The following is a 27,309-nucleotide window of genomic DNA, read 5'->3' on the forward strand; positions in this document are numbered from 1 at the left end:
AAACGCTGCTGGAGTGGTTTTCCAATGTCTTAATTTTCATAATTGTTTCCACATTCCATGCTGGCTGGACATTTTTTCAGGGAAGCAAGTTTGGGAGAGTCTAAATGAAAGCTTTGCTCATGAAGTTTTCATTTGGGTTCCGCATATAGACCTCGTAAGCCATCATTTTATGAAGTCTTAAATTACTGAAGTTTGAAGTTGTGGTAATCGCTCCAAAGTCTAGCATCTTTTGTTTCTGGGTCAGAACTATCAAGCCCCTCTGAACCTTTAGTATAAAAACAAATGAAAAACCGCTTGGGATTTGGCAGAAGTAAAGTTCAGCAACCTTAACCTGGTCCTGAATTGTCCATTTTGTGTCCTGCTTATCATAAAAGTTGAAAACATATTTTCAGAAAATTGCCTTATCTACCCTTCCTTGGGCAAATTAAAAAGAAACCGAATTCTATTTCGGATGTACTTTTTTTTCTTCCTTTTTTTATTAATGGTGAAAAGCAGTCTTTGAATGTGATTGGATCAGATTATCCTATTTTGGTATAGTTTCTATAGTTACTGTAAGTATAACCATAGTTCTTGGTTCTGCATGCTCTTTCTTTTGCCTGTGGAGAGAAAGATAATGTGTTGTAGATAAGCAGCAGTGCTATGGAGTGATTCTGCCTTAATAGAATCCAGGGTCTTCACTGGCCAGCTGTGTGACCTAGAGCAGGAGTGCTTCAGTTTTCCTCATCTGCAAAATGGGTATGATAACAGTATCTACATTCAGATATTAGTGATTAGAAATGGTAATAACAAGAGGGAAACATTTGGTAACTCACCTGGTGACACAGAGGTAATCAGTGATGGAGCTCTGCAGTTGTATTTTGTGCTTGCCATGTGAGTCAGCAAAGGCTTTTCACCGAAAGCTTTCATTTCACTCGGGGGCGGGGGAGATAGTGTAGGACACTCATTCATTCAGCAAGTGCAGACGCTGTCATGGCGCGCAGGTGGGGTCCCTGCGCTGCTGGAGCGGAATGGTCTAGTGCCGGGAGGGGGACGATAAATACATAAGCACAAACTCGAGTCCCCGGGGGTGACTGAGCCACCGGCTGGCTCTCTGAAGATGCTACAGGGCACTCTGGGAATGAGCGCTGTGGGGCTGCTTCGAATCGGTCAGGGATGATGTCGTCGTGGAAGGGGTGTTTAGGCTAGGACTGAAGAAATAATTTGTCTGAAATCACAGAGTCAGGTTTTAAGGTTTGAGAGAGGGCCAAGGGATGATAAACTAGTCATTTGTTACAAGCTTGCTCAAGATTTGTTGGGGCCGACGCTGCGGCATAGCGGGTAAAGCCGCTGCCTGCAGTGACGGCGTCCCATGTGGGCTCTAGTTCGAGTCCTGGCTGATGCTTCTCTTCCGATCCGGCTCTCTGCTGTGGCCGGGGAAAGCAGTGGGGGATTGTCCGGGTACTTGGGCCCCTGCAACCGCATGGGAGACCTGGATGAAGCTCCGGGCTCCTGGCTTCAGATCGGCCACATTCTACTGATGTGTGCTTTTTCTTGTCTCCCCACATCTTCATGGTAAACATGCTTTGCACTTGCTGTATAATATTTCATCCTGAAGGAACCTTTTTATTACATCCCTATGAACTTTTTTGCTCTTATTGCTGGTTTTGCTCAAAAGTAGAATCTGGGTCCAGGGGTTCAGGAGGGAGCTGCTTTGTGGCTGAATCACAGTTTTACTGAGATATCACGATTTTGTGGAACAAAAATCACTGCTCAGTCTCAGGATGCTGTTTGCTGAAGCATGAATAAGGATGTGTCATTTTGGTTTTGATGGGGACAAGCTGAATTTGAAGATTTTTGCAGTAAAAATCATTGAGGTTTTAGTGTATCATATGATTATAAATTCTACCAAATGTAAGAACCAAAACTAAAAAGATAAAATCCCTTCAAAAGAAAATTGGAAAAAATTTCAAGGTTTTTTTTTTTTTTTTTTGTAGTATCTTAATTCTCACATCTTTGTGACGTAGTAATCTTTTTTATTTTTCAAAAAGATGTATTTGTTTGAAAGTCAATTACAGGCCTGCGCCGCGGCTCAACAGGCTAATCCTCCGCCTGCGGTGCTGGCACCCCGGGTTCTGGTCCCGTTGGGGCACCGGATTCTGTCCCAGTTGCCCCTCTTCCAGTCCAGCTCTCTGCTATGGCCCGGGCGTGCAGTGGAGGATGGCCCAGGTCTTTGGGCCCTGAACCCACATGGGAGCCCAGGAGAGGCACCTGGCTCCTGGCTTCGGATCAGCGCTGTGCGCTGGCCGCAGCACGCCAGCCGCAGTGGCCATTGGAAAGTGAACCAACGGCCAAGAAGACCTTTCTCTCTCTCTCTCTCTCTCTCTCTCTCACTGTCCACTCTGCCTGTCAAAAAAAAAAAAAAAAGAAAAAAAAAAGAAAAGAAAAGAAAGTCAATTACAGAGAGAGGTCTTCTATCTGCTGGTTTCACTTCCCAAGTGGCTGCAATAAGAGGGAAGAGCCAGGTTGAAGCCAGGAGCCAGGAGTTTCTTCTAGGTCTCCTACTTGGGTGGCTGGGTCCAAGCCATCTTCTGCTTTTCCCAGGCACATTAGTAGGGAGCTGGATTGGAAGTGGAGCAGCCAGGAGTTGAACTGGCACCCATGTGGGATGCCGGCATCTCTGGCAGCAGCTTTATCTGCTACACCACAAAGCAGCCCTGACAAGCTCTCTCCCTTTGTGTAACTCTGCCTTTCAAATAAATAAATAAATCTTTAAAAAAAAACTTTGATATTTCTAATAAATTAACCAAGGATAACACAAGTCATAAATTAAGAATGTGTTCCTATTACCTATCTAGAGCATGTAACAAAAGAAAATACATTATATTTAGTGAAAGGACACACAATAATTGAACCATAAAACTTTTCAAATGATCTCTTAGCTCCTGCTGCTGTAACAAGGATGCTGAGACTTGGTTAGTTTATAAACAACAGGGTTTCATTGCTCACATTTCTGTTGGCTGGGAAAAGGTGATGGCCAAATACTTGTGTCCCTGCCTCCCACGTGGAAGACCTGGATGGAGTTCTGGGCTCCTAGGTTTGGCCTGACCCAGCCCTGGCTGTTGCAGGCTCTTGAGAAATGAACCAGTGAATGGAAGATCTCTTTGCCGTTCAAATAAAGTGAAAATAATAAAAATACTGAGTCCCCTCTTCCTGTGATTAAAAGGCACTGGGATGGTTTGTCTCTTGCCACCACTCCCAGCTTGTTTATTTTAAACATACGCAATGATATTTTACGTCCCATTTGCTGTGGCAGAGAAGCAAGTAGCTAATTCATTTAAAAGTAGCATTACACTACTAAAATATAAATGAAAAAGAACTCTGTCTCAGGTACACTTCTGTTTTGTACTACTTAAAAGTATGATCTGAAGCGGATGTGGTTTTGGATTTCAGAACTTGCAAGAACTTTAAAAGCTGGCGATTACTACCAGGCTTTTACTGTGAGAGCCACTTAATTCCCACCAGTGGACGTCTCAGCTCCTGGGCATACTGGGTCTCTGGTTTCCCTGCAAATAAGCTGCAACTTCATTCTTTGTTGAGGAGTCCATAATCTATTCTACTGAAAGTTAGACTCCTAGTGCTAGAGCCTGAGATCCTTTGTAGAGATCTTCATGGGTGTGGCCATCTCACTGTGAGGTAGAACATCCTGCCCAGCCCCTCCTCAGCCAGAGTTCCTCACCTTTCAAGTCCAAGAGATCTTGCAGTGAGAAGATTAGTATCTCCCCTGTCTGCCCGTTTCTTCAGCTTGGGGTTTCATTTCAGACATGTGACCCAAAGATTTGTCATCACTCGGCAGGTCTATCCTGATGCCCACATTAGGTTGGACATCTGCTAACCTGCAGATCTCAGTGCCCATGGAGCCGTGATCCTCTACCAGCGGCCATGTAGAAAGTGCCATGGAAACAACTGACAGAATGGGAAAAAATATTTGCAAACTATGCAACAGATAAAGGATTAATAACCAGAATCTACAAAGAGATAAAGAAACTCCACAAGAACAAAACAAACAACCCACTTAAAAGATGGGACATCAACAGTCAGGACAAGGGCCGATCAAGTCACTCTTTCTCATAGTGTTCATTTCATTTCCTTTTAGTATTTTTTTTGTTCTACTTAATACTATTGGTCAAACTCTGTAATTAACTAAACACAATTATTCTTAGGTGTTTAAATTTAACTGAAAAGTGATCCCTGTTAAATATAAGAGTGGGAATAAGAGAGGGAGGAGATGTACAGTTTGGGACATGCTCAGGCTGACTTGCCCCAAATGGTAGAGTTAGAAATGTGCCAGGGGATTCCAATTCAATCCCATCAAGGTGGCATGTACCAATGCCATCTCACCAGTCCAAGTGATCAATTTCTGTTCACAATTGATCACAATAATAGGACTAAGAACCAAAGGGATCACATATACAAGAATAGTGTCTGCTAATACTAACTGAAAGAATAAAAAAGGGAGAGAATGATCCAACATGGGAAGCAGGATACACAGCAGATTCATAGAATGGCAGATGCCCTAAACAGCACTCTGGCCTCAGAATCAGCCCTTACGGCATTCGGATCTGACTGAAGAGCCCATGAGAGTATTTTAGGCATGGAAAGCCAAGACACTCTGGCAAGAAAAAAAAAAAAAAAAAAAAAAACTAAATGAAAGATCTCTGCAAGTAAGATCCCAGTAGAAAGAATGGGCCATCAAAGAAGGAGGTACCTTTCTCTGAAGGGAGAAGAGAACTTCCACTTTGACAATGACCTTGTCTAAATCAGATCGGAGTCGACGAACTCAAAAGGCTTCCATAGCTTTGGCAACTCATGACAAGAGCCTAGGGTGATTACTGATGCCATAAACAAGAGTGTCAATTGTTAAGTCAACAACAGGAGTCACTGTGCACTTACTCTCCATGTAGGATCTTTGTCCTTAATGTGTTGTACAATGTGAATTAATGCTATAACTAGTACTCAAACTTTACACTTTGTGTTTCTGTGTGGGTGCAAACTGTTGAAATTTTTACTTAATATATACTAAATCAATCTTCTGTATATAAAGAGAATTGAAAATGAATCTTGATGCGAATGGAATGGGAGAGGGAGTGGGAGATGGGAGGGTTGTGGGTGGGAGGGAAGTTATGGGGGGGGAATCCACTGTAATCCAAAAGCTGTACTTTGGAAATTTATATTTATTAAATAAAAGTTTAAAAAAATATTTTTGCAACAACAACAAAAAGTGCCAGAGAAGGAGACTGACTTGAAGTTAGTGAATTGGAAAATTCCTTCAACAAATTCTCAGTGGTACAGTTTGGATTAGGAGATGATAAGGAAGACGTAAATGCAAAGGTTAGGAAGAGGTGTTGAGAGCAATGGTTCCTCCCTGCATCATGTGCTTAAGAGGAGAATGTTGTAATCACAGCTTGAAAGCAAATGGTGGTAAAAGGAGGCTCAGTAGTGGTGGGAAATTGAGCTCTTGGGGAAACTATCTGGTCATCTGAAGAATATTTCAATCCCCATTATTGGCCAGAATTACCAACCTGCCCTTGATTAATGAACATAATCCATAAAAAAAGAAATTAACTGCAAACCACCAGGGAACAGCACAATGTGCTCTGTTCTTATAAGCATTATCGATGTCGAGTGGGTGTTACAGGCTCAGTCCGTTTGCCCTGTTGACACCTCCATGGTAATTCATCCACTTAGTCAGCGACTTACCTGTCATGAGACAAGCAGGCAGCTTGCTTCTGGGGTCAGAATGATGAACAAAACAGAGCCTTCTTTGCTGAGCTTGCTGCCTAGCCTGCAGAACGAATGGAGCACAAGCTGCACACTGTGGTAGGAAGTCAGGCGAGGGTCCCTGAGCAAGGGACCTGTACTCTGAGGCCTGAAGGGCTACTAGGAGTTAGCCTGAAGAAGGGGCTTAGCAGTTGGTGGTTTAGCGACTGATTCTGCAAAGAGTGATGTTTGTTTCTTCTTTAAATTTCTTTCTAGGATGTTCAGTTCTTCACCACGATGAATGAGTGCCATTATGATAAGCGGATGGACTTTTTTTATAATAGGAGCAACACTGACACTGCTGATGAGTGGACAGGAACCAAGCTTTTGATCGTTTTGTGTGTTGGAACATTTTTCTGCCTGTTTATTTTTTTTTCTAATTCTCTGGTCATCGCAGCTGTGATCAAAAACAGAAAGTTTCATTTCCCGTTCTACTACCTGTTGGCCAACTTAGCTGCTGCAGATTTCTTTGCTGGAATCGCCTATGTTTTCCTGATGTTTAATACGGGCCCAGTTTCAAAAACGTTGACTGTCAACCGCTGGTTTCTCCGCCAGGGGCTTCTGGACTCTAGCTTGACTGCCTCCCTGACCAATCTGCTGGTTATTGCTGTGGAGAGGCACATGTCAATCATGAGGATGCGGATCCACAGCAACCTGACCAAGAAGAGGGTGACGCTGCTCATTTTGCTTGTCTGGGCCATCGCCATCTTCATGGGAGCAGTCCCCACGCTGGGCTGGAATTGTCTCTGTGACATCTCTACCTGCTCATCCCTGGCCCCGATTTACAGCAGGAGTTACCTCATTTTCTGGACTGTGTCTAACCTCGTGGCGTTCTTCATCATGGTTGTGGTGTACCTGCGGATCTACATGTACGTCAAGAGGAAGACCAACGTCTTGTCTCCCCACGTAAGTGGCTCCATCAGCCGCCGGAGAACACCCATGAAGCTCATGAAGACAGTGATGACTGTCTTAGGTAAGAGGAACCGAGCAAACCGTGATTCCTGTACATTCAGTGAGGTTTACTGAGCCTCTGCTGGGTACAAAGCACTTCCAGTCCCTGTTGGCCCGGAGCTTATGCTCGAAGGGGGGAAGACAAAATAAGTAGAAATGATAAAGTGAATGGTATGGAGAAGGACAAGTCAGGCAATGGAGATAAGAAGTGGTAAGCAGGCATCGTTTGCGATTTGTAAAGGAAAGTACAGTGAAGATCAGCGAGGAGTAATGGGGGAGGGACATCTGGGGGAGAGAGCTCCAGGTAGAAGATGAGCAAGCACAGGAGCCCTAGACAGCAGGGAGGCAGCGTGGCTGGGGAGGATTGAGACAGAGGGAGCAGGACGAGGCCAAAAGGCTCATAGGTGGTGATGGGGAGGGCAGCGGGGCAGGAGCCATCCGAATTGTCTAGCTGTGAAGACTTCAGCTTTTCTTATCTGAGTGAAATGAGAAGCTGCTGGAAGAGTTTGAACAGAAGAGCTGCACGCTCTAGCTTACACTTTGATGGCATCTCTCTGTCTTCTGTTTTAAGAAAATGCTATAGTAAAGCAAGGGAAGAAACAGGAAAATTGCTCCTGAGGGTATTTCAGGACGTGGGAGAGATCAGAATGTCCAGAGGGCAGTTGGAGGTGCTAATCAAATTCTGGACATTTTTTCAAGGTAGACTTGATAAGATTTGCTGATGCGTAAGGTGTAGGGATGGTGAGAGGTGGAGGGGAGGGTGGGAAATATCATCAACCTGGATGGGAATGACTGAAGAGGAGGAATTTGGGGGGAATGATCTGGAGTGTGGTTTTGGACAAGCTGAATTTCGGATCCCACTAGACCCTAAGTGCAATGCCAGTCCTGTTGCAGAGGGAGCTGGAATCCAGCTGGGCTTGAGGTCTGAGCTGGAGGTGCACATTTGAGAGTCCCCAGAGGGAAGAAATTCTATCTTAGACCCCAAGACTGTTTGAATTCACCCTGAAAGCAAATGTGATGTAGAGGAGCAGAGGACCAAGGAAGGAGCCTCAAGGTGCCCTGATGTGAGGAGGTAGAGAAGACAAGGAGCCCAGAAGGGGAGCCAGAGCATCCCTGAGATGGTGTTGGCTGCAAAGACAAAGTGAGAAGGCAGTCGGGGAAAGGGAGCACAGGTTAAGTATCCCTCATCCCAAATCCTTGGGACCGGAGTATTTTAGATATTGGAATTTTACAAATTTGGGGATATTTGCATAGACTTTACTGGCTGAGCATCCCTAATTCAGAAGCCCCCACTCCAAAATGCTGTAAAATCCACAGCCTTCTGAGCATCACGGCAGTGCTCAGAAATTTCAGATCAGGCAGCTGAACCTGCCGTAGGAGGGTTAGTACCCCGAGACAGGCAGTAAGACAAAGGCTTACTACTAAGTGGTAGCTTATTGATGACCTTGAGAAGGTCATACATGTCATTTCTAGGATCCTGATTGGTGTGAAATTAAGAAAGAAAGGGAGGAGAGCTTAATGCAGTGGGTTGGGACGGCTCCACGAGTTCTGCATTGTACTGTGAGCCCTGTGCCAAGACCACACATCTGGTTTAGTAGAATTTGCTCCTTTTTTCTCTGTGGTAGGTGGTCTAACCCCTTCTCCCACATCCCCTGCCCCAATCCCAGTCCTGGGTTACAGGTAGACAAACAAGATGTTTTGTGGTTTCCCAGGCCTTATGTTCTAAGGCACTGAGACATTTCCCACCGTATGTGGTAGGTTTCATAATGGGGATCCCTGGTTGAGAGAGGTTCACGTCTGTACACTGTAGGGACTGTACACTGATTTCTTGGGAAACAATCCGCACCAGAGGTGTGGGCCAGGCCAAGGCTGGGAGGTGGGGACTCTATCCAGGTCTCCCACAGGGTGGCAGGGACCCAATACTTGAGATGTCACCTGCTGCCTCCCTAGGTGCACATTGGCAGGAAACTGGGATTGAGAGTGGAGCTATGCTTGAACCCAGGCACTCTGACATGGAATGCAGGTGATGTCTTCAACTGCTACACCGAATGCCCAGCTCCACCTGCCTGCTTAAAGAGAACTTGTTCAAGCGTGTATAGTAGATAGCATGAGATAGAAGAGGCTGCCGTGCTCTTTGGGGCCGCAGTCATGGTTGTTAGCTTCATGTGTGGCTTTATCTAGAACAGTTTCAGAAGGGGTTACAATGTAGGAGCGGTGTGATTCTGCCAGGTGTGGCACTGGGTAAGAGAAGCACGGGAGTAAATGATGAAATTGTCTGGTAAATAAGAGAAGTTGTAGGATTGAGGTGGAGCAACATTGGGGAATTGGTTAATGGTGGGAAGACAGTTTGGTGTCAGGGACCTGGGGAAGTTCCGTGGTGGTTAGACAGAGGGTTCTAGTGGAAGACAGGAAGTTTGGGGACAGGGAAATGAAACTGGACTGATGTGGAATAAGGTTTTTCAGACTTCTGGCTCCTGACTTCTTTGGATAACAGATTTGCACTTTAGCCTCAGCTCATTCCTCTTCTGTAAGAGTGATTTTTTCCCCCCATGTTTTCTGGGTTAGATTTCCTCATCTGAAATGGAATAGGTAATCTTTAAGTTGTTCCCAAAGGTAGGAACAAAAAAGAAGGATGTGTGTAAGGAGGGGGATTGAGAGAGAAAGAAAGAAGGGAGAGAGGAAGAGAGGGAGAGAGAGAGGGTGGGAGGGAGGGAGAGAGAGACAGAGAATGTTATGAAGCAGCAGTCAGCACAGTTTTGATAATTGATTGTGGATCACAGCACATGAGGCAGGTGTTTGGTGCAATGGTTAAGCCACCAGTCGGGACACTTGCCTTCCATGTTGGAGTGTCTGGGTCTGTATCTGGTTCCATTCCCAATTTCAGCTGCCTGCTAATGTGCACCCTGGGAGGGTAGGTGATGACCCAGGGACTCAGGTCCCTGCCACTCACATGGGAGACCTGGATTGAGTTCCTGGTTCCCAAGTTCGTCCCCATTCTCTGCACCAGGGAAGCAAACCAGCAGGTAGGGGATCACTGTATGCTTCTCTGCCTCTCAAATAAATTATTTTTAAAAGTTAAAAAGCATAAAGCTTCTTTCCCTGGGTATACTTACCACAGTATCTTCCTAAGAAGAAAGTCCCAGTTGTTCTATCTAAAATATGTAAGAATTCAGTTACCTAAAACAAGCATCTCCCAAACACCAGGGTATTAGAATAATCAGCAGTGCGGCCATCTGTTGTCATTGAACTCACTGCTAAGCTTTTTTTTTTTTTTTTTTTTTTTTTTTTGACAGGCAAAGTTAGACAGTGAGAAAGAGAGAGAGACAGAGAGAAAGGTCTTCCTTCCGTTGGTTCACCCCCAAAATGGCCGCTACTGCTGGCGCGCTGCGCCAATCCGAAGCCAAAAGCCAGGTGCTTCTCCTGGTCTCCCATGGGGTGCAGGGTTCAAGCACTTGGGCCATCCTCCACTGCCTTCCCGGGCCACAGCAGAGAGCTGGCCTGGGAGGGGCAACCGGGACAGAACCGGCGCCCCAACCAGGACTAGAACTTGGAGTGCTGGCGCCGCAGGCGGAGGATTAGCCTAGTGAGCCATGGTGCCGACAGACTGCTAAGCTTTTCTAATTACTCCTTGATAAGTATCTTGTAGGAAAAGTTTAAGATTCAACTGGAGTTTATTACAAACCTTCTTCTTTTGCATATTAGAAAGTCAGCCAAGAGGATATATTAATTGTCTGTTAAGCAGTATCTAAGAGGTAAGTGGTCTGTGAGTTCAGGGAATTTTATCTTACCTTAGAGCAGGAGGAAGGATAGAGCTGTAGAGATGGGGGAAGGCACTTAGAAGGCCTGGGATGGAGTAGGGAAATGGGCTTGAATGGCCAAGAGGAAAAGGCAGAGTAATCAGAAGTGTAGTGGGAGAACTATCTAAAGATTGTGTAGCACCAGAAGGAAGGCCCAAGGAGCACAGACGCTTGTGTGGTGCAGTGGAAAACAGCTCAGCTGTGAGCTAGAGAAGTTGTGTCGGCTTTCCGCTTCGGAGAAGAGAGATCAGATGGCCTTGTGTTTCTCTCTGCTTCAGGATTGTGGCTGAACACAGAAGTACACAGAACTCGATGGAGAACAGGCCTTTTTTTCTTCAAGGGGGGATGGTAACCATTGTGTGAAGCTTTTTTTTTTTTTAAAGATATATATTTATTTGTTTGAAAAGCAGAGTTAGAGAGCGAGTGAGCAAGAGAGAAAGAGAATCTTCCATTCACTGGTTCACTTCCCAGTGGCCAGAGCTGGGCTGTTCTGAAGCCAGGAACCAGGAGCTTCATCTGGGTCTCCCATATGGGTGACAGGGGCCCAAGCACTTGGGCCATCCTCCGCTGCTTTCCCAGGCTTATTAGCAGGTAGCTGGATTGGGAGCAGAGCAGCTGAGACTTGAACCAGCACCATATGGGATGCCAGCACCTGTAATGCCACAGTGCCTGCCCCTGTTGTGTGAGTTTTAAGTTGGTGTGTGACTGGGTAAGCAGCCAGGCAGCTTGTTCCCCTCTCTGCAGCCTCCAGGCAGAATGCTTGCTCCCGGCTGGGTTGCGATGTGGGATGCGGCCTTTCACATGAAAAAAGGTGCTTATTGAATGTTCTCACTGAAAAGACATTGGAGACACATGATCCTGCTTTCCAAATGGTACCAAGGCCCTGCCCAAGAGAGGCTTGAAATCCTGCTTGTCAACAAGTCTAATCAGCTACAGCCGCTTGACACACAGGAAGCCCGGTGGAAACCCCGACATTTGTTGTCAAACGCACACCATGTGTACTGTGTACACAGCAATGTTTTGTTGTTTCCCAGAAAATGGGCTGGACTTTCTGCTATTTTGTGTGTGTGTGTGTGTGTGTGTGTGTGTTTTGAAATACAAAAGAAAAGAATGGATGGGGACTGGTGCTGTGGCAGACAGGGCAAAGCCACCTCCTGTGGTGCCTGCATCCCATATGGGTGCCAGTTCAAGTCCCAGCTGCTCCTCTTCCAATCCAGCTCTCTGCTATGGCCTAGGAAAGCAATGGAAGATGGCCCAAGTTCTTGGGCCCCTGAGCCTGCATGGGAGACCTGGAAGAAGCTCCTGGCTGACTTCAGATACAGCTCTGGCCGTTGCGGCCATTTGGGGAGTGAACCAGGAGATGGAAGTCTCTCTCTTTCTCTCTCTCTCTCTCTTTCTCTTTTTGCTTCTGCCTCTCTGTAACTCTGCCTTTCAAATAAATAAGTAAATCCTAAAAAGAAAAGAAACAAAAGGGTGAAGGTATTTGTGACCCAGACTTTTCAAGTCTTCCATAAACCAACCTTCTCTTATGGTGATGTTTTTCAAACTGCATGTTGTGACCCACTGTTGTAGTTCCCCCTTATCTGTGAGAACTGCGTTTCAATACTTGGAACGTGCCTGAAACCATGCACACCATCAAGCCCTCTATGTACTGTGTTTTTCCCTCCACCAAGATTGATGCTCACTTTTCCTTTTTTTTTTTTCTCTCAGGAGAGAGGGGAAGGAGATGAACTGGTGGCAGGTGGAGAAACAGTACCTGGGGTTCTCTTGCTAAGAGGAAGTAGGTGAAAATTAAGTACTACAAAGAACCTTGCTAGGGGCTTAACAGGTTAAGCTGCCTGCAGTGCCGGCATCCCATGTGGACGCTGTTTTGAGTCCCAGCTCCTCTACTTCCAATCTGGCTCCCTGTTAATGTGCCTGGGAAAGTAGCAGAAGATGGCCCAAGTGCTTGGGCCCCTTTGCCCAGGTAGGAGACCTGGATGATGTTCCTGGATCATGGCTTTGGTCTGGTCCAGCGCTGGCCGTTGCAGCCATCTGGGGAGTGAACCAGCGGATAGAAGACCTCTGTCTCTCTGTCTCTCCCTCTTTTTCTGTAATTCTGACTTTCAAGTACATAAATAAGTCTTTTTTTAAAAGAGCTTGCTAGAGTATTGCTCATAATTATACATGATATTTCTGAATCCTGTGTCTTCCATGTTTAAGAACATTGTTCTCATTTGGTCTCATGGAAATCCTGCAAAGTGAGTAGGAAAGATATTATTATTCTATTTTCTTTCCACTGTCCTAAATGCACCCTGTACTCAAGTTGTAATAAATTATTTGCAGTTTCCCTTTGCCCCTCTTACACCTTTCCCCTCATTCTTCCTGGAAAACTCCCATTCATCTTGGATGACGCAACTCAAATATTTAGTCTATTTGAATCTTTCTGTCCCTGCCCAGGTAAATCTGATTTTTACCTCCTTTGGGCAGCCTTTCAATCTTATCTACACCTCAATCAATATACTTCATTGTTTACATGTCTTTATTTTGAAGGAGAATGTATACACTTTGAAGTAAGGGACTGTCCCGTGGTTATCTTTCTTTGCATAGCTGCCATGCAGTACCATGTGTGACACATACTTGTTGAGATTATCATAGAATGAATAAATGCAGGAACTGAGTTTTAGGGAAGTTGAGTGGCTTTTCAGAAGCTGGAACTAAAAGGAGAACCTAGGTTTCCACACTTCCAGCTTTACCGTTGGCAGGTTCTGGCTGGAACACGCCTGTAAGGTAGACAGTGGCAGGGGAATGGGTGGGCACATACAAGAAATTGAGGTCTCAGAGGGGAAGTGATAATTCTGTCTTGGGAAGGAGAAAAGAAATGAATATTTCTTGAGTGTTTTCCATGACAAGGTCAGAATGTTCTATACTTTTAGAAGTTTGTGCCATTGGCCACTCAGAACAACTATGTGGACCTGTTTAAAGGCATGATATCTAGTCCAAATGTTTTAATAGTAACAATACTAATAATGATAATACCCCTAACAACAACAAAAAGATAGTTTGTCCATAGACCCACGCTGGTAAAATTGTTAATAGTTAATATTCATGTGTATTATCCACGGTTCTGAGTGAACTACATGTTGTTTTCTGCTTGTTTGTTTCACTACAACCATGAAGAGAGGCTCTGTTATTATTACCAGGTGAGGGAACTGAGACTCAGAGGGGTTTGAGTCTTGTCTGAGATCAGCAGCAGAGCTGAGATGGGAGTAGCTCCAGGACCCCGCTCTTTATAGACAATTCATAGCCTGTTATATTCATATTCATAGCCACAGTGACATGGACCCAAGCCGTAAGGTTTATAACTTTTGTCTTCTTTGGTATGTGGCTAAGTTTGTTTCTACAAAGTCACATGATCTCTCAACACTTAGCTGACTCTTGATTTGTTCTCAAAGTTTTGCAGCATACTAAGGACACTTGCAACATCCTCTGTAGAATGTCAGCTCCATACTCTTCAAACTTGATGCTTATTAGAGTAGACAGTCAGAGGAGGGCCTCTTGAGTCAGGGAAAGAGCTAGACTTGCCTCGTGGCTTTTTGACTTCCAAGTTGTGTGACCTTGAGAAATTTACTGAAACCCTCTGTGACTTAGTTTCCCTATTCATAATATTGGTACTTAGACATGGTGAGGTTTTGAGGATTAAATGAGATAATGCACATAAAGCAATCATCATGGTACATGGTAGGTAGTAAGTACTGGGTAAATATTAGCTAATCTTCTTAGGCCTTAGTTTGAAGAGCCTCACCCTGTATTCAAGCAGAGTGTCCCTTTATCCCCAATAATGTCCCCCAAGTACCCTGGAGATGGGGAATAGAGGTCCACTGTTGGTGTCACCATGATGGCAGATTTTGTAATATGGACAAGTAGCCAGGAGGAAGCTGAATAGGTATTTCTTGCAGAGGCTGCCCAGCAACTAGCAAATCGAACCAGCTATGTTACTGAACACCAATTCCAACACATGGTCACCATAGGACTGCAAAAATCGGCACTTGCATTGGTCTCTACGTACTGCTCTCTCCCTGTGAAATTCTGTTGGTGATTCCTGTCCCTGCTAGATTATCTTTGCATTAATGACTCATTTCATTTTACAACATTATGAAGAAATGTAAATGAGAGCCTGAGCAGCAATCGCTAGCTGAATGAGAGTCCTGTAATTCAGCTTCCACATCTTGTAGATCTATAGGAAGTTCCTCATAGAAACTGTTCCCATCTTGATGACAATCAGACCTGGTGTCTAGTCAATTAAATGCCATTGTCACCTTCGTGGGACTGAGAAATTTTCTCTGGGTCTGAAAAGAATTGGGACCAGAACCCAGGCTTTTAACATTGTTCAATGAGCTTTAGAAAGGGACTAGGGGGAGAGGGAGAGAGCAAAGAAGAAAAGGAAGGAAGAAAGGGAGGGAGGGAGGGAATGAACCTGCATATACACACACACACATACACACACATACACACACATACACAAATACATACACACACACACACACTCTTCAAAACCAGGAGGCAAGAGAAGCATGGCTAACGAGGCTGAGACATTTCTGTTCAACTTCCATGGCCCTGTAACTCCTTCTAAAACACAGAAGCCTACTTTAGTGTTTGTTACCTTGCATGCCTTAATAATCAAATATCTGAAATAAAAAAAGTTTAATTTCTTAAGCCTTGCCTTACAAAATGCTGAGTGAAATAAACAGCTCATTGGCATACAGGGTCTCGCCTTGTGGGCATACAGAAGTGCCATATCAGCAAAGAATGACTACGTCTTTTCAGAGTTACAAATACTTAGTGCTTAGAGCCCAGGGAATATCTGTACTTTTGTCTTGAAATATCTGATCCAAGGAGCACCCTTGTTGCAGACGGTTTTCCTGGGTGCTTGATGACATTGCAAGAGGCGCTTTAGTGGAGGGAGGCCTTGGCTCCAGGGGGAGCTGTCACTGTAAATAAGGGAGTGCACTCAGGCGCTGCCCCAACAGTTCTGTTGGACTCATCCCTCGCATGCTGCAGGGGAACGACGTGACGATTGAGAAGACCTCGGTCTGATGTTAGAGGGAAGATAGTGTCACTGCGTGTGCCCCTTCTTCCCACCTTGTCACCTGCCACCTTACACCTCTTCAACCGCAGCGCTGTTAGAAGTCTCTCTGTGTCGTCTGCCTGTGCCGCACACGGCCCTTTGCCATCTCAGGTCTGGCTCTTGTTTTTGTTTTTTTTCCATTTTAGTGCTTTCGGTGCCTCCCTTTGTGGTCAGTTCAAAAGTCCCTTTTCCAAAGCATTGTCTGACTTTTTCCTTCTTCCTTTTCCTCCTCATCTGCTCAAGTTCAGTTACACTAAGTGCTCTCAGCTCCTTTTATTCCCCTTTCACTCTTTGTGCTTCAGAACCTTTTCTCTGGCTTTCCTTCCGTTTAGAACCTCAACTCGGCTGGAACACTGATTGCGTATTTTCTGAGTGCAAGTTACAGAAACGCTTTTCCAATTCGACGTCTTTGAGAAACAGGTTAGGAGAACTAGCTGGAGTTGTGCAGGATGAGCTGACCCATGGTAGGATTCTGTCAGATTCCATGTTAACATTACTTATACTTTGAAAACGTCAACCGGGGACTGCTGCATTCAGTGTGTGGCTCAGGCAGAACTGGGGCTTGCTGGAGTCACTGCTCACGGACCTAGGGATCAGCATGGAAGCTAGGGCGAGGGGCAGGAAACCCAGGAGGTGTTGGTGGGGGCAGCACAGGTGAGCAGCCCTCCCCTCTCACTCTGACAGTGTCCCTCCAGCTTGGCCACCTGCTCTCCCTTTTCGTCAGATTGTTACTGTGAGCTGTGCAGGGTGTATGAAGGATGGATGCGGTTGCCCTGAGGCATGGATACCTGTTGAGAGATTCGGCCAAGGTCAGCTGATTGCTGGTGCAGTGGAGCCAGCCTCCTGAACTTTTAGTTCTTTGCTCTTCTACTACATCCCAGCTTCTTGCCTTGATGAAACGTATCTGTCCTTAGATACACAATAAGGATGTTTGTTTTCAGGAAGTTTTGAGAGCTTCCACCGCTCAATACTGAGCCTGTTTTATTCTCTGTATTTTCTGAACAAAAGAGATTTCTGCTCTTTTTGTCTAAAAGAGATAAAGCCACATCTCAGGTAATGAGTGGCGAGAAGAGGGTGTGGCATTCTGAGTAGGGCAAGAGGCAGGGCAGGAGACAGGTGTTCCCATATGTAGGGCTGTCGGTGGGAAGGAGGAGCAGGACAGGTGAATTTCTGGAATAAGGGGTTTAAACAGCAATGATGATCTGATTTGAGAGACATCTTAGAGCCAGAGAATGGAAGGCCTTGAGTCCTAAGATTGTGTGAACTTTACTGTCAAGTGTCTTCAAGAGACCAGGAATATAACATGGGTGTGTTAATTGGGCCTGAGATGGGTCTAAGGCAATAGAGAGAGGTGGCACCTGTGGCCAACTGGATGACTCATGGCCTAGGTAAAGACATTTGGCCGTTAAAATATTATGAAGAGGGTCCAGTGTTGTGGCATAGCAGGTAAAGCTACTGCCTACAATGCCAGCATCCCATGTGGACACTGGTTCAAGACCTAGCTGCTCCGCTTCCTATCCAGCTCTCTGCTAATGCCCTGGGAAAAGCAATGGAAGATGACCCTAGTGTTTGGGCCCCTGCTACTCATGCGAGAGATCTTGAGGGTGTGATGGGATGTGAGGAAGGTAAGACTTGTGACACGCAAAGCAGAGTTTAATAGCGATGGGAGGTGGGTCAGAGGGAGAGACATCACTGTGGAGAGGGCTGGGAGAGGCCTACCACCCGGGGACAGTGGGCAGCTCAGATGCCAGAGAGGCTGAGTTGGCCTTCATAGTCCTGCTGCAGGAAGGTGCATCTGTCAGCAGCAGGCCGAGTGTGCACAGGCAGGAACCGCAGCCGGGGGGCTGCCGGGGGCTGCAGGGAAGCAGAAGGGGAACAGGCCCGCAGAGCATAAGCTTGCAGAAATCTGGCAGGAGGAGGCAAAGATTTAAAACATAGGTGGTCAAAACTAGAGACATCTGGAAACAGGAAGGAGGACTCCATTGTGGGAACCAAAAAGCAAGAACAAGATCAGACCTCATCACCCCACCACTTTCCCTGCAGCCTCTGAGCCTTGCCCTCCCTCTCGCCTCCCAGCAGAACCCGCAGTCCTTGCTTCCTTCCTCTGACCTGAGCACCTCCACTTTCCCCCTTTGCCATCTTAGTCGACCTGTCAAGGCCTCCACCCTTCCCTTTTAGCTTAGCTGCAGGAGCTGTGGAACCCGAAGCACATGCTTTGTCCCTGTTTTTGCTCTGCGGTGTGCTTGATCATTAGCAATATACCCTCTCGCCTTCACTCCTGTTCCAACTCCCGCTCTGCGTCCTCCCTCCTTACCAGATTCTCCCCATTCTTATTCTGTTTTCTTAATCCTTTTCATCATAGTACACTAGCTTCTTCCCCTAAGTTCTGACAGCTGTGCTTAACTAAGGCATTGTCCTGCCAGCTGGCAAATACACCCATTTGACTTGACTCCTTGTGTGTGGCGGCCTACTTTGTGCTATCCTTGATGGTTTCTTTGTACTTCTCTTCCTTCTCTGTTGCTTGTCCAGTACCTTCCATTTCAAACCACCTCTGAAATGCTTGGTTCCTTTACCTTTGGGTGCTCCAGTTCTCTCGAGGTGATCTTACTCTTGTGACTTGAACCAGTGTCTCTATGAGAATACCTTCCAAAGCAGTGTCTCCATCCTCAGCCTCTCCCAAGAGATCGAAATCTCTGTTTCCACCTGCCCGTTACACACACATTTGAGTGTCCTGCAGGCACCACAGACTTCCTCTTCCCTTTAAACCTGCTCCACACATTGCACTGGATCTCTGCAGTGGTGGCTCCATCTGGCTTGCCTTCCAAGTTGGCAGACTTGGCAGCACCCTCTTTCTCACTATGTGTCTCCTAGTAGTCACCCAATCTATTCAGTGGTGTCCCAGGACCTACGCAAGCCCTAAGACCAAGGCTGACCATCTGCTGCTAACTATCATTTCTGTCTGGATTCTTTCTTCCAGGCTTTTTCTGCTCAGGCCTGCATTCCACCTGCATTTTCCTAGAAAGCACAGGTAACTCTGTCTGATCTTTTCTCATCTCCTCTTGCATAATTGAAAAAGCCCTAATCCCTTAGGGGGGATTCCAAGGCCTCTTTCCCAGGTCTGTTCACAACTTCCTTTTCCAAGCTACACTCTTCCCACAAAGCCCCCGCTCTGTCATGCCAGACTTGTCACTGTTCTGCAGTCACTATTTGATGTACCCCTATGTTTTCAGCTTGACAAACTCCCTGCCATGTTTCAGGATATCCAACTCAAGGGTCTTCCTTCTCTATGATACTTTTCTCTCATTGCTCCAGGCAGAGCTAAATATCCAGAGCTTCTGTGATACACTACTTATATACGTAAAGTGCTTAACTCATTTTATCACCATTGATTTGCTAAATACCTATATCTCGTATAAGACTGTGAGCTTGTCCAGGGCAGGACTTTGTCTCTCTGCTTTCACTTCTGTAGTCCCTGGTACACAGTTGGTATTTAACACATGCAGAACCAACAGCACACTCACTGGTGGGTCTTGGGACAGGAACTGGTGGTTAATGAAGGGTCTGCTCACAAGAACAAAGGTAAGAGGGACGAGGAAGGAGACTGTAACAATCAGCATTCATGAAGCACTTGTAGTTGTCAGGCTTCTTAATGCACCATTGTCTCATTTCTAAATAACAACATGAGGAGGGAGAGCAAAAGTTTTATTTGATTACACCACATTGTGCTAAGCCTCTTCAAAGCTCTGTGAAGAAGGCCTTGCTGCTCCCATTTTAAATATGAGCCTCAAGGAGGTAGGAACCTGCCCCAGGTCATATATCAAGATCTAGTAAAGCCCCAGTTCAAAACCTGCTGTGCTTGCCCCAGAGCTGTGCCCCTCCTGGGGTTGGAAGCCCAGATTCCAGCCTTTCTAGAGGTGGAGCATCAGAGAGGCAGTAGCTGGTGAAAGCCAGTGGTCCTTGTCTTTGGGCTTGCCCTTGTGTGGAACATAACCACAGAGACTAGTCCTGTGTCACTAAGGACTCTGTGCTCTGTGGCTTCATGCTGTGATTTGTTGATATAAGTCCTGTGTCCTGGTTCACACCAGTGGTCGTCTTTGTTTGAGCTGTTGGGCATCTGAGGAGGGCATCTTGCCACCCTGGGACTGGAACTGACTTTGACGAGGGACCCTTAGCTATGAAAGAAGATTTGCTGGTAGGGTTAGGGTCCTCAAGGTCCCTGGTGATTAGCATTTTTTCTTGTTTATTTATTTCAAAGGTAGAGAGAAATAGAGAAATATTTCATCCATTAGTTTACTTCCCTGATGCCTACAACAGCTGGAACTATACCCGAAGCCAAGAGCTGGCTCAATCCAAGTCGCCTGTGTGAGTGGCTGGGATGTAAGTACTTGAGCCATCACCTGCTGCCTCCCAGGGTAGGTTAGCAGGAAGCTGGAATCAGGACTGAAACCAGGACTTACTTGATCCTAGGCACTCTAATATGGGCTGTGGGCATCCCAATAGTGGCTTAGCCACTAAACCGAAAGCCCACCCCTGATTAGTCTTCAGTTCCCTCCCTCACAGGGAGGCTGGCTACTTGGGAGGCGCTTACTTCACCACTGCTAACAGGGCCTGCTGCATAATTTTGTGAGCACCTGTTCCAAAGGCGGGATAAAGTGCTACTAAAATATGAAGCTCTTTCCCTTCTTCTATGTATCTCCTTGGCTCAGCCTCATGCTCTTTTGACTCACAAAACACAAGTTCAAAGATAGAACTTTGAGGATTTCAGGACATCACCAGCAGAGCTTTAAACGCAGTGCAGTGGCCGGCGCCGCGGCTCACTAGGCTAATCCTCCGCCTAGTGGCGCCGGCACACCGGGTTCTAGTCCCGGTCGGGGCGCCGGATTCTGTCCCGGTTGCCCCTCTTCCAGGCCAGCCCTCTGCTGTGGCCCGGGAGTGCAGTGGAGGATGGCCCAGGTGCTTGGGCCCTGCACCCCATGGGAGACCAGGAAAAGCACCTGGCTCCTGGCTCCTGCCATCGGATCAGCGCGGTGCGCCGGCCGCAGCGCGCCGGCCGCGGCGGCCATTGGAGGGTGAACCAACGGCAAAGGAAGACCTTTCTCTCTGTCTCTCTCTCTCACTGTCCACTCTGCCTGTCAAAAAAAATAAATAAATAAAAAATAAATAAATAAACGCAGTGCAGGCCCTTCTGAGTGCCAGCCCTGTGTGACTGATCCTATGTGACCACGTAGGCTGCAGGCCCATGAAGTTGGCCCTGGCTGCTGAGTATAACCCACTGGCTTTAACCGTGCTGGGGCTAACCGTATGACAATCCAGGGCACCTGGGCAGACATGTCTTGTTAAATCAGCTCCCTGAGGATTGTGTGGACTAGCTGGGCATCCTGTCTCAGGATCATGCTCCTCGATATTCTTAGAGACTTCTTGTCTTCTCTAGCCAGGGCTGGTACCCAGGGTGAAGCTCCTCATCCCTGGTCTGGAGCACTGACAGGAGCTGGAATGCTGCTGCACAGCAGAGACCTGCAAGTTATCTGAGCAGTGCCGAGTCCCCCGGACTCGCCTTGGTGTGTCTATGGTGCCACACTTTCAGAACTGTGCTCGCTAATGAGTCAGGGGACAGTCTGTTCCTACTCTGTATCTGGCTATCAGGGGCCACACAAGGCCAGTGACACAAATATTGCAGCCAGAACAGCCTCCTCAGGACGAAGGTCACCTCAAGAGCCCCACAGATGGACCTTGAACCAAAGGTCAGGACTTCTTGTGCAGCTTGCACATTTCCTGCCTTGCAAGGTCACTGCTTTCCTCCCCAGGACGTGTTCTGAGCTGCTTGGTCCTAGGTGTGGAGGCTCTGGCCTCTGGATGTGTTGTATTGAGTTGAATTCTGAGGGTCCAGGTGCTGTGAAACACGTAGCAGAGTTCCTCAGATCTGTGTGACCACTCGGATCTCCCACTGTGACCACAGACACATGGCGGACTTGTGAGTGCTGCCGCAGGGTGGAGCTGAGTGCTTCCTGCTGGGACTGCAGGATCTTCCCGGATGCCATGGTGGCACAGCGACCCGTGTTGCTCTAGGGGCTCTCACTGAAGCTAAAACTGTCTTTTCACCAGTATGGAGCAGAGCCTCTGAAGGACATAGAGATGGTCCTACAAGAACTTAATGCTAATGCATGCATTTGTTCTACCTTAGAAAGGAAATCTCATTCCTCTGCTTCAAGTCAGCTTGCAGTCCAGGGAGGCAGCATTTTTGTGCATTTGGAGAATCTTTAGGCTTCCTGATTCTTCTCTGCTGGCTTCCCCATTATAAGTGATCGAGTAGCATCATCCTTTGCTCTGGAAGGAGCCATTTATAAAACAATCCTTTTTCTCTTCTTCATGAAGGTGCTTCAGAAAGTTCATGGAAAATAGACCCAAAAGATACATCTATTTTGGTGTACAAATTTTTTGAAGCCCATGCATAGTTTCCATGCATAGTTTCCATATACTGTTTGAAGACCCCTCGTGTATCGTAACAAGTCTTTATAAATTTTTGTCATTGTCTTGTTCCTTTAGTTATTAGGAATAAACTATTTTGTTAGGTTGAAATTAGCCTGTTTGAATTAGTGTCAGATCTCATTTGCTGTGACACAAATAATCCCTTTGTGGGTAATGAAAGCAATTTAATGGCATGGTCTGAAGGAGAAAACAATATTACTCAAGCTATTAACACCAGGGGACTTCTCGCTGACCTCTTACAGTGACCTGCAAACTGTGCTTCCAACATTGTTGCACTCTTGAGGATCCAGGGCCTGAAGTCTGGCCTGAAAGTATTTTATAGAACTCTCCATCTGGAAAAGTCATAAAGAAAAGCGGAGAAATAGAAGTCGCTATATGTGGGAAGGCAGAAGGGACTTCTGGAATTGACCATAAGGTTTGCTGTGTGTTTTGTTTGTTTGTTTGTTTGTTTTTTTTTTTTTTTTTTTTTTTTTTGAGCAGTACATCTCCAGGTTGTCTGTTTGGGCACAAGGGGCAATCACTGCAGCCTCATGAAATTAAAAACTCTATGGGGTTCTGCAGCATTGTGTTTGAGACTCACTAATAGGACTGGAATCTACAAGGAAATGCAGATGAGACAGCATCTCTGACCTTAACTGTGGTGGTGTGATTGGTCATTCTCTACTGTCCCTTTATAGTGCTGCAGCAACTTTAAAATACCTTAAAAAAAAAAAAAAAACCTGGGAGATATATCTGAGAAGTCTTTTTGGCAATATTTGTGATCAGTAAACTCACCATCTTAAGTTTGTATTAACTCACTGAACCCCTGGTACTAGGAGCTTGATAGAACTTTGCAATATTAGACTGCAACTTGCTGCCTGCTCAAAACTGAGGGAGTTGGAGCTCTCCCACCTTATTTAGAAGTGTGCTCTCTTATTTGATTACTTGGCAAGAACAATAATTTAGGATTGTGGCTGTGTGGCACTGGCAGAACGTGGTGTCCAGTCCTGGGTTTGGATACCTTGTTTGTATATGACAGACAAGCAGCTTTCAGAAACTTCCTGGTGGATGAAGTATCCTTTATACAATTTGGTGGTTTCACTGCTTTTTTCTTTTCTAAAGGTTTCATTTTTCCTTCAAATGCAGGCACGTTCATTTTATCAAAGCTGGCATTTTCTCTTCTTTAAAAATCTTAAGTATTCTGAAGAAATTTTCCAAAACTGGTAGGGTACATAAAAGCATGTTGTGTGAACATAATTATAAGGATTAATTGCTTTGCTTTTGCTAACAGTGGACCAACATTTGGTGTGATAAGAAACATAGTTTTTATTTTATTTTATGGTTCAAAGGCTGCACACTACTGCTCCTGATCATAATCTTAGCTCTTTTTGTCAGATGGATTTAGTCCAGAGCGTCTTTTCCTTTTTTTTTTTTAAGTTTTATTTATTTATTTGAAAGGCAAAGCTACAGAGAGGCAAAGGCAGAGAGAGAGAGAGAGAGAGAGAGAGAGGTCTTCCATCCACTGGTTCATTCCCCAAATGGTTGCAGTGGCTGGAGCTGAGCTGATCGAAAGCCTGGAGCCAGGAGCTTCTTCCAGGTCTCCTGTGTCGTTTCAGGGGCCCAAGGACTTGTGCCACCTTCTACTGCTTTCCAGGCCATAGGCAGGGAGCTGGATTGGAAGAGGGGCAGGTGGGACACAACCAGCATCCATATGGGATGCCGGTGCTGCGGGCGGAAGTTTAACCTACTATACCACAGCATTGACCCCCACAGAGCTAATTTTTAAGTCAGAGCATTTGATTGTAACTCTGCTTTCTGAGGACAAAAAGTAACTTTCCCATGCCTTAGTTTTGTCTTCTGGGAAAGTCAAAGTCCTTCTTAGAGAGGATTCTTGGGTGTAAGTTAAATGTAACACGACTGAGCAGCTTAAAGCATACACATGATGGCCTCTTGAGACTTAACAGTGATTCAAAAACATTCCTCAAAGGACATCATGTTAAGTGAAAATAAGCCACTTGAGATTTAATAATGATTTAAACATGTGTCTCAAAGGAAATGATATTAAGTGAAATAGGCCAGACAGATAAATACCGCCCCTTATCCCTCATATGAGGAAGCTAAAACCTCAGTTTGAACACAAAATAATGTTTGCTAGGAGATGGGTGGAAGGAATTGAGGGAGTTTGGGTAACACATACCAAATCAGAGTTTGATCAAAGAACTCCATCCCTCGTATTCAGGCATGGCTGGGTGACTGTACTTCGCAGTAAACCTTTATGTGTTACATGAGTGAGCAGAAGAGCGGTGCTTCATGGTTCCAGTATTCAAAAAGTGATAGCAAGCAAGGGAAATGTTGATTACCCTGATTTAATCAGTAGACATTGTATATGCGTTTGGAAATGTTGCACTGCAGCTCATAAATATGTATGATTATTAAATAAAAAATTAAAGTTAAAATTTAAGGTTTTTTTTTTAAAGATTTTTTTGAAAGGCAGAATCACAGAAATAGAGAGAGATCTTTCATCCACTGGTTCACTCCCTAAATGGCCTCAGCAGCTGGAGCTGGGCCCATCTGAAGCCAGGCGCCAGGAGCTGTGACCAGGTTTCCCATTTCATGGTTGCAGGGGCCCAAGCACTTGGGTCCATCCTCTGCTGCTTTCCCAGGCACAGTAGCAGGGTGCTGGATTGGAATTGGAGTACTGGGACTCAAACCGCTACCCATATGGGATGCTGGCACTTCAGGAGGCACCACTATGCCACAATGCTGGCCCCTAAGTTTTTTGTTTGTTTGTTTTTGTTTTTAAATCTTCCTATGACTTTAATTTAGCTAGCCAGTAATCCTGAGCAGAAGATAGGAGAAATGTTCCCAGCCTCATTTTATGGGTCAGGAATAAATAAAGCCTAGAGAAGTGTCTCTGTTTGTTCATCTGGACCTTGAGACCAGAGCCCAGAATTTTAGTTTTATAAATATTGAAGAACTTTGGCTCCAGAATTTAAATGAAGTTTAGCATCTTTATTTTTTGTTATTCTGAATGTGACTTACTTGTCACTAAAGTGTGTGCATCACAAAATTTATGATTTAGAAAGTGGCAGTTGGAAAAAAAAAAAGAAAATGGAAATTACCCCTCCATTCTGTTTGGAGATCTCCGAACCACTGGTGATGGTTTGGTGTACCCTCTTACAGGTGCTCTCCCTGTGCTAATAAACGTGTGTGTGTGTGTGTGTGTGTACAGTGCTCACATGCACATAGAAATGACTTTGTGCAGAACTGTGTTCTTAATAGGATGGTTTTCCATCTTCCTTTTCATACTTGACAGTATAGTAATCTTTTTCATGTCATCATAAACATATAGGTCTAATTCTCTTCAGTGGCTGCATAGGGTTACATCGTATTCCATCGTGAATGGTTGCTGTTTTGTCTGCTGATTCTGATTTTTCGCCATTAAAATAATGCTGCAGTGGGCAACCTGGAATATCCATACCTGAGCATCCCTGGAACTGTTTTATGACCTGTGGTATCTGAGAATCACTCGGTCAAGAGAAGTCCTGTTTGAAATTTGGCTAGGTCCTTCTAAATTATCCTCCAGGGCTGCATCCATCTGCACTTCCACGGACAGTGAGGGAAATCTCCTGGGCTTTCCATCAACACCAGGTTTTTGTGATTCACACTCCTTTCGGTGAAGCCTCTCTGCTTCAGCACGAGGCATTTGGAAGGGGAGAGCTGCCCTTCCATCACTCCCTGTCGGCACACCAAGGGCAGGTGGTGTAGAGGAGTCAGCTAACGCTGACAGGGAGGTGAGCATCTGTTAAGCTAGAAATGGCTTCCGCTCCTGTGCATTCATTCAAATAGCATTTATTGAGGGCTGTTACTGGGCAGAGACCCTGGGAATAGCATGATAAACAAGACAACGTTTTGCCTTCATGAGCTTGCATTCCAGAGTAGGTCAACCATAAACATTATACCTGTTATATATTATATCCAGTAGAATATAATGTCAAGTATGGTGATGACTTGGGATGACAAATAAAGCAGGGAAAAGGACAAGAGGAGGGGTGTGTGTGGGAGGGAGACCAGGTGCAGGACAGGATGCCGCTCTAGACCAGATGGTCTTGGAAGGTTCTCTGCTGATGTGACTTTTGAATACCTACGTGCAGTGAAGACTGAGCCCCCCTGATAACCTGGAGAAGGCCCCGCCAGCTGGAGCTGGCAACAGCAAGTGCAGAAGGCCTGAGTACAGAGCCAGTTTGGCAGGTTCCAGAAGAAGCCCCAGAGCTGCACCAACTTTTGATTTGCTAGAGGAAGATAACTGAGCTACTTACTTTCTTTGTCAAATGCCACATTCAGGCGAACGAAACCATGAACCGCATGTGTGTGTCTTTCAAAGAGCGATGCTGTTCCTGTACAGTAACACTTGAACCACTAGAACACAAGTCATAACCACTAGACAGCAAGTCTCTGCCAGCATTCTGCAGAAGGAAGTGGCATTGCACGCCACCTCTCTCCCTACCGCAAGGCTGCCTTTGTTGAAATTCACACAGGTGTTGAACAGACCTCCGCACCTGCAGCATGGAAAAGGCTAGACCAGCGCGCTCTTGTACCTGACCGTCCTTCGTTCTGCCTCTTTGCTTTGTTCGTTATTAAATGTGCTTTCAAATCTCTGGAGAGAACTCACAGCTGAAAATAAAGTGGGTTGGAGGAAAGTCACAGATAGCACTGTCCACTCACCAGGCCCAGTTTTTTCTCCTGTATCTAAGGACAGGTCACCTCCCTGTCCTGGGGACTTTCACACTGATTGAAAGTCACAGCAGGAGACCAGTGGAGGGGACAAGAGAAGGAGCAAAGGCAGTTTGAAATGTGAGGCTGAGGACAGGAGTTAGAATTTCCTGCTGGCCTGTGCCTCGCGGGTTTGGGGGAGGGGGGCTCCTGACTCATCCTGCTGGACCAACTCTGAGCAGAGTGAAGACTAGGTGAGAGTCCACTTTCTCGTCATCATTTGGTCCCCATCCTTTTAAGCCTCAACTTTTGCAGAAAGGATAACCTTGCCCAGAGAGAAATGCTCATGGAGATGGAAGCATTGCTTATGGGGCGGTTTTTGTTTCCTGCACAAGACTTCCTCCGTGTCTCAACATGTAGGGAGCCTATTTTTTTTTACTTTGCTCTCCTCCAAGCGTCTTATGCAAGAGGGCTCAAACA

General features: G+C 45.8%; 1 protein-coding gene across 4 annotated transcripts in view; it reads left to right on the forward strand.

Annotated features, from left to right (window-relative positions):
* Window positions 1-27,309, forward strand: part of LPAR3 (lysophosphatidic acid receptor 3) — an 89,802-nt gene that overhangs the window by 23,799 nt on the left and 38,694 nt on the right. For all 4 annotated transcript variants that reach the window (XM_051856309.2, XM_008264963.4, XM_051856311.2 and 1 more), the window contains one exon: window positions 6,013-6,769. In XM_051856309.2, the coding sequence (XP_051712269.1) occupies window positions 6,034-6,769 (736 nt within the window). In that variant the 5' untranslated portion in view covers window positions 6,013-6,033. The remainder of the gene's footprint in view (window positions 1-6,012; window positions 6,770-27,309) is intronic.

The sequence above is a fragment of the Oryctolagus cuniculus genome, chromosome 7 (assembly GCF_964237555.1).
Source record: "Oryctolagus cuniculus chromosome 7, mOryCun1.1, whole genome shotgun sequence".
Lineage (NCBI taxonomy): Eukaryota > Metazoa > Chordata > Mammalia > Lagomorpha > Leporidae > Oryctolagus > Oryctolagus cuniculus.